General features: G+C 40.0%; 1 protein-coding gene across 1 annotated transcript; it reads right to left on the bottom strand.

Annotated features, from left to right (window-relative positions):
• Window positions 257-2232, bottom strand: LOC109234989 (transcription factor JUNGBRUNNEN 1). The gene is made up of 3 exons (XM_019401014.1): window positions 1957-2232; window positions 1285-1598; window positions 257-773 (listed from the first exon to the last, which is right to left on the bottom strand). Exons 1-3 carry the CDS (start codon window positions 2165-2167, stop codon window positions 390-392), a joined length of 909 nt encoding a protein of 302 aa, XP_019256559.1. The 5' UTR covers window positions 2168-2232; the 3' UTR covers window positions 257-389.

Below are 7464 nucleotides of genomic sequence, written 5' to 3'. Positions count from 1 at the left end.
AATGCGGAAGCAACTATTGCAAAGCGAAAGCGTTAATCGGTAAATCGGTTTCAACCTCCATGATCTAGCCTTATATTACCACAGTTGTTAGTGATAAATTAGTTGTGTAGGGAATATATGGTGGCAACTGGCAACCTTAATGGATGGAGGGAGGACTAATTTATAAAAAATAAGACTTAATCTAATAAGTCCATCAAGTAACCAGTTGAACGTCGGACGAGATATGCTCTTTGATTAAAAATTAATTTTGGGCTTATATAACTCTATTGGGCTCACACAAGTATAAGGAAAATTCTAACAATATACACATAAGATAAAGAAATTTTGCTGAAGTTTTCTGTTATTTCAGTATGCGAAATGGCGTGAAATACGTATGTTACTTTACAAAGTCAGAACAACGGATCAACGGCAAGATCTAAAAAAGATCTAAGCTCATCCCAATCTCCATGCTTTAACAACTCATTCATGTCCGAAGCTAATGTGTGGGATACTGGAGGTGCTTGACGCACTGGACTTAATTGACCCATAAGCAGCTGGCTATTATTTGATATGTCATGAACAGGACCGCTAAAGGGTTTGGTCTCAGTGATATTATTGTGCGGCCTCATAACTGGAGCACCAAAGCTAATTATATAATCTGAAGAATCGGCGCTGCATGTTTTTGAACTTGTATCAATTGGGTGTCGCTTTGCTGCTGCTACAGATCTCCATTCCGGCAGGCACTTCCTGTATGACCCATTTCTCTTAAAGATTCTGCAGAGCGTCCAAACTTCCTGCAATCGCCATGAAACCAAAACTTTCATCAGAACATCTGTTGGGACATATTATAATTAAAGGGCGTTTCTCTAACAACTTTTAAATATTTAGATGAGATGGTCACACAATTCAACACGGTACCAGAACAGACAAAGATATTGAAAAAACAAATTACCATATGTTGGGTCCATGAGAATTTATCATATGAAATATGTAAGGTGGCGCGTTGAGACCCTATATTATTAATTACCTAATTTAGAAGTATGCTTTTTTTTAAGAGTTTAAGTTTTGGGATGACTATATACTTCACAAAGATAACTAGTACATAGTAGCTATTAGAAATCGCCAACGGACACAAAATTAGTTGCATTATTTCCACAAAATTTCTTGGTGGTATTTGAACAATCATTAGGTTTTTAGACCCAATTAGAATCCCATTATATATACCACGAGAGTCTGCTCTTGATAATGTTTAGTGACCAAAACAAAAAAGGAAGAGCAATCACTAGTGTATATAGATTTACTTACAGCTTCTTGAGCAATGCTTTTAGCTTCAATATGTTTTGTGGATTTATCATTTTCGGCAGGAAGTCGAAACTCGTGCATCATCCAATCAGTTTTGGTGCCTTTTCCTGCACTCCCACGGTAGTAAACCAATGACTTCTTCAGCCCAATACATTCATGACGACGACCTTCTCCAACAGTAGAATAAATAGGTCTGTCAATACCAGTAGCCTTCCAGAATCCAGAACCTGTCACCCTGTTTGGTCTAATACTATTTCTATATTTTCTGCCTCTTTTGCAAAAGAAGTACCATTCCTTGTCTCCCATGTTGCTTGACTCTGCACGTCCACCAAATTCAAAACATATCAGAATCTCTAACTTCTTTTGTTTTAACTTTTCCCTATTAATTTTATATCTTAAGGGTTTCCAAATAATATTAATCTTGAATTTCTATAGGAATAACAAAGGTTTAAGAGTACTATATATACTATAAAATTAATCTTGAACTTCTATATAGAAATTGCATAAAAAGACTACTAGATATGAAGTACATGTCTGGCTAGCAATTAAGCTAATATATTTCATAAGATAAAGCTAGCCTAGGATCAGAAAAGGAATAGAAAAAGAAGGTATATATGGCTAAAGTGTAAGAATATGATAGTAATACTTAGTAGAGAGATTTAAGTAGATACATACTGGGAAGATCCCAAGGGTCATATTTGTAGATGTCAATCTGTTTGATGAGTTCAATGGTGATGGGCCTTTTCTCAACTTTCCTCCGAAGATAAAACCCTACAAGTTCTTCATCTGTTGGATGGAATCTGAACCCTGGAAGTATAACGTCCTCCTCTTCTTCTGTGTAATTACTAAATCTAACTATAGTACTACTCAAGTTTTCCACTTCCATAGTTTTTTTTTTTATTTAAAAATATGATCTTTTTCTTCTTCTTAATATTCTTCTCGGGAATGAGTTAGCTTAGAGAGAAACATTAATATAGGGGCCGGTTACTCAATGGTATTTATATAGTAAAAAGGTGACACTAATCAGGATGTTCGACTAGACTTATAGGTATGGTGGTAATCGAAGTCAAGTCATTCGTATTGACTTTATTGTTTGAGAGACCAAATAATATCACTGAAATGGAACAAGTCTTTAGTCTGTTATTTGCGCTTGTGATCATTATTATCATCACCATTTACGACTTAGTAGGCTTGAATAAATCCATTCATTCTTTCTGGTCCAAATAAATTTAAACCCCCCAATTGTTTTTAGTTCAGTGTTTTGCTGACTGCCACGTGACGTTGAATTCCTAATTAGGAAAAAGCAAAGTGCATACGACCGAGTAACTTTAGTACCTTACTACTAATAGTCGTCATATAACCTTAGTCTAGAAAAGTTTTATACTCCTCAAGACCTCAACTAATTCCCGACAAAATTTATTAGACGTTAAATATTTATCTGTTTCTTAAGGATATTAATTATTACTTCTTTATGAAAAAATAATAGCTAGTAAATATAGAAAATTAGATGTAATTATATATTATATGATTTCATTGTTAAAATTTGGTACTCTCAGTATATAAAATTCAAACTCATATTTAAGTGTATCATTCTGTTATATATGAATATCTATTCCTGCTAGCTTGGGATAACAATAGAGTACTAAGAGCCACCAAACTTAAAACACTATAACCTAACTAATTATGGTGATAATAACGTGAAACAAATATTCTTTTCAACGTCCTCGTGGACTACTTATGCTTCAGAAAAGCATAATTTGTCATATAAACTATAGAAGTTAGAAATTGAAATGCTTCTGAATTTCCATCATCATTTCCTGGGAATACATATGAAACTTTACCTGCATACTATATAATTATTGGTAATTTGTATGAAAAAATTAAATAATACAATGCATAATGATTTCCCACAAAGAAAAAAAGTAAAGAACAAAAACAAACAAAACAAAAAAACTCAATTTGCAATATGGAAACACACGATTTGAAGCAACAATTCAAGAAGATTAAATCACAATTCAGTTTGTGTTAGTTTTCTTAGGCTGATTCCAAACCGCCACCGCCACGAAAGGTGAGTATTGGTGGATGGTTTAACCAAAAAAAAAGTTTGTATTAGTTTTCTTCTGATTAAACTCTAGAAGCAATCATAATACATAAATATTTAATTAACCCACAAAGTTTATCATAATTGCAACCAAGTCATAGGATGGATATTAAATTTGAATGGCGATGTTTGACAAGAAGAGTGAAAGACCTAGCCAGTATATATGTGTCAATTTTGACCAGCCTGAAATGAACAGTTATAATTCTGTGCTAGTGGAACAAGTCCATTGTGGAGTCTGTTTATAATTTTTGATGACTAAAATTGCCGGCCGCTTTTACCTTTCAAGACAATCACAAACTTGAAGCTTTATTAATCAACTATCACTGTTACTAGTTGCTTTCTTCCGTTGACAAAATTCGTTGGTGGACGACTTCTCCATCAACCAATTCAGTTTGACTTCCATGCGCTATTAATATCTCTATCCTTTATCATGATCTGCAATATTTAAGTTGGGACCAAAAGAGTTGTCACTGGTTGTATATATCTTACTTGTTTGTGTGGCCAAACTATGGTTCGAAATAGTACCAATTTTTTACTAATTGTATTGGCAAAATAAAATAAAAATAAACCAGCTGCGACGTTGAGTCTGTGCTTGAATATAAGCTGAACAATAGTTTTCCCTCGACTGGACCCTCGATTTGAAGCCTAGCGTATATGAAGAACTATGGTAAAAATAAGAACTTTTCAGTAGTTAGAAAGCAGAGAAATAAATTTGTATTACCTTGATATGCGTGTTACAGTTTCCTTATTGAGTAAAAAGCTTCCCCTTTATATAGTAGGAGAGTTCCATCCCTAGTACAATTCTAAAAAAGGTAAAAGAAATCCTTCTTTCTCGTTAATTACTGATACACTACCGACATAAGGCGAGATTCGCGTTGTGATATCCGGTTGGGTGCGGATATCACGACCCTCTGTTAGTCGTGTGCAACCGTTTGTAGTGCTTTCCCAGGTCTCGGAGCTCGTTCTGGGTTCAGGGAATATTATCTCGTCGGGCCGATGGCGAGTACCCCATTCCGGCCTCGATCCAAAGAGTTCCCAACTTTGGTCTTGATCTCATACTCTTACTTCGTTTGACTTACCGGGAAGTCGGTGTTTGCACTAACCCCGAGTTCACCCGTATACAGATAGTCCCCTCGTTTCTCGGAGAGTAGGTTTTCCAAAATGATGGGAAATGATAGATGAACCCTGGTTCCTTCCTTTGTACATTACAACCGAGATGACGAATAATCCAAAACGTCCCATCAGTCGCGTCGTTCTAACTTCGGACACGTCTCGATCATCGGCTGGTCACCTCTGAATGTAAAATGTCACGTATTGATTACATTTCTTCCTATAAAATCTTAGACCTTTTGTACTTCTTCTACTTTCTGATCCTAGCTTTTACCTTCGAATTCTCTAGCGGCTTTCAACTCTCTCATATCTTCATATGTTCATCTTTGGTCTTCTAATCTTCATAATTGTTCTTAGGTTTCTACCCAGATCTTCATCCTACCATCAAATCTCCATACAATTTTCTTCAACCTTCATACGTTTTCTTTAAATCTTCATATTTTCGCAGATTGCAATGACTAAAACTTCCAAATTAGTTCCTCAGTAGGCTGCCCCATTATTCTCCCATCCGGCCATAGATGCCGAGGTGGCTGCTTCCGAGATGACTACACCCGAGGCGGCCCTAGAGCCCCCAATGAAACGCTACATACCCGGGGGTTGTTCAATCGGGGATGACTTCAAAGTCGAGAAAGCCTCCTCCAAATAAGATCGGGGTGAAAGAGCATGGAGATATATATGCTCAATTACTGAAGATATCCTTCCTATAGTGTGAGAGGACTATAAATGGGAAGGTAAGGACGTGGTTGTCCCCAGGCCCAAGGACGATATTACTACCCACGTAGAGGGGTATTCAAGTGTTTACACTTACCCCTTCACGCTGGGCCTGGTATACCCAGTGATTCTGGCCTTTTGCAAGAGGTACGAGGTTTGCCTCGGGCAAATCCACCCATCTCTTTGGAGGATCATGATCCTCCTTCGTCATTTCTTGATCAAAACTGAGTTTCCTCGGTTCACCCTTGACCACCTGCCCTGTATGTACAGTCCTCAAAGTTTCTGAGGGGGACTAATCAAGCTTGCTCGTGAGCCAGCAAGGCTCCCTTCTCGAGTATCGATGAAGATCGGGACCGAGGTTGGCAAGGGTGTTTTGTTTTGGTAAAAACTGAAGACCTGATCCCTCCCGAGTTCCTGCCATTCCCCAAGAAGTGGAAAGCATCTCGTAAGTGTAGCCTTTCCAAAAGTGTCAATTTTCCTTTAACTCTTTTCTCGTCATCAGCACTTGTGGCGTGCCGCTGTTGCCCGGGTGCCTAGTACAGTCCCCCGGCTCAAGGAGTGGATCGAAGGTATCTGCAAGCAGATGTCATACTTCGAGCACACATGGCAAAAATTTTCAAACGGCGGATAGGAGGCCCGTTCTCATGGTAAGGCTTTCCCCTAAATAGTTATACTACGCCTCAAACTCACATGACACTGACCTTTTCTCTTTCCTTAGCAGGTTTGCCTTAAACCACCGAACTAAGGCCGCTGGAAGGGGACGAGGATGCATCTTTATCCGTTGATCCCTCCGTTACGGGACTTCCAGGGAATGCCGCAGGGAAGGAGAAGTAAAGGAAAAGAATGTCCTCGAGCTCCCGAGGTCCGGAGGTGAAGCAAAAAAAGAGGGCGGCTTCCCGGGCTCGTAATCCCAAGAAAAATACCATGTCCCGAGTACCGGACTCTGACTCACTTCGCCGGCTCAGGGATGAGTCTGAAGACGATGACATCTTTGTTGCTCACGAATCAACCCCTGCCGGGGATCAGGCGGCAACCGAGGAAAGGAGCCACGAGGCCGATCAGACGGAGTTGTGACCTCCCTAAAGGTCACTTCTGTTACGAAGGAGGTGATTGATGTGATAGACGTCATCGAGACGCCCTCCTATACCGAGTCCATGCTTGAAGAGGCCCAAACGGGAAAGGAAAAGTCAGGTAAAGGAATTCACGGCACAGATGACCCTCTCCATTCGTTCTTCGAGGGCGTGGACATGTCCACTTTGGAAGATTTTTACGGGCTGGGCGATTTAGAGGTCCCGAAGAAGGACGCTCCTTTGAAAGTTGGCGGGCCGAGTTCGAGCTCAAAATTGGTGAAACAGTTTTCCCTTCCAAGTGTGGACCCCCGCCACAAGAGAACAGTTATTCTTACGGTCCCAGAGGATGCTTGTGTTCTATCCGCTCTAGTGGGCATAACCAGCTACATCCGATGCCTGGTGACCGAGGAGGACCAGGCAAAGATGAATGAGGTGGGCACGTCCAGTCTCTTCAACGAGGGACAGCAGGCGTTGAACCGGATAAGACATCAACACTCCCTCGTAAATTCCACTTAGGTTTCAATATCTCTTACTATTTTCGTTGTCTAGCAGGCCTCGGTGCTTTACCATGAGAGCTTCCTCCGGGATCACTTTAAAATCAAACAGCTCGAGTTCGAGCTCAAGGAGAAGGTTCAGAAGAAGGATATGTACAGGCTTCTCAGTGAGCAACAGAACAGGGCCGTCAAGGATCTTCAAGCCGAGCTGGACAGGGCTCAGAAGGAAGCTTCGACCCTAAAGTGGGAACATGTTGACCTGGTCGAAGAGGTAAAGGACTTTGAAGCTAATACCACTTCTGTCATGACCCAAACCGACGGGCTGCGATGGACACCCGGTACCTTACTCAACCGAGTACCAACATAACATATCTTTTCATGTCATACTATCACAGATAACTGAGCCGGAAGACTGCCGTGAGATAAGTAGAATACCACATGTAATACCAACTTATACATAAGACATACGGGCCTATAAGACCAAAATAACCACCCGTACACTGAACATAGACTAACAAGGCCATTCAATCTTTTATGTACATGATATATGTCTACAAGCCTCTAAGAATACATAATTTTCATAAAGGTCGGGACAGAGTCCCGCCATACCAAGCAATACATGTCTAATTCATACCAACCAAACAAGCAACTCCGAAGCAAATGGAGCGCACCCACATCTTCCGCTGAGCAGATAGCC

Source organism: Nicotiana attenuata, chromosome 11, assembly GCF_001879085.1.
Source record: "Nicotiana attenuata strain UT chromosome 11, NIATTr2, whole genome shotgun sequence".
Taxonomy (NCBI): domain Eukaryota; kingdom Viridiplantae; phylum Streptophyta; class Magnoliopsida; order Solanales; family Solanaceae; genus Nicotiana; species Nicotiana attenuata.
The sequence above is the reverse complement of the archived record's forward strand: the minus strand, read 5'-3'. Positions and strand labels throughout refer to the sequence as shown.

Excerpts from the sequence above, each read along its gene's own strand:
- LOC109234989 (XM_019401014.1), bottom strand. The coding sequence starts at position 2,167 with ATGGAAGTGGAAAACTTGAGTAGTACTATAGTTAGATTTAGTAATTAC. Across the intron at positions 1,599-1,956 it reads TGACCCTTGGGATCTTCCCA|AGTCAAGCAACATGGGAGAC; the intron begins GTATGTATCTAC and ends GTGGACGTGCAG. Across the intron at positions 774-1,284 it reads AAAGCATTGCTCAAGAAGCT|GAAGTTTGGACGCTCTGCAG; the intron begins GTAAGTAAATCT and ends TGGCGATTGCAG.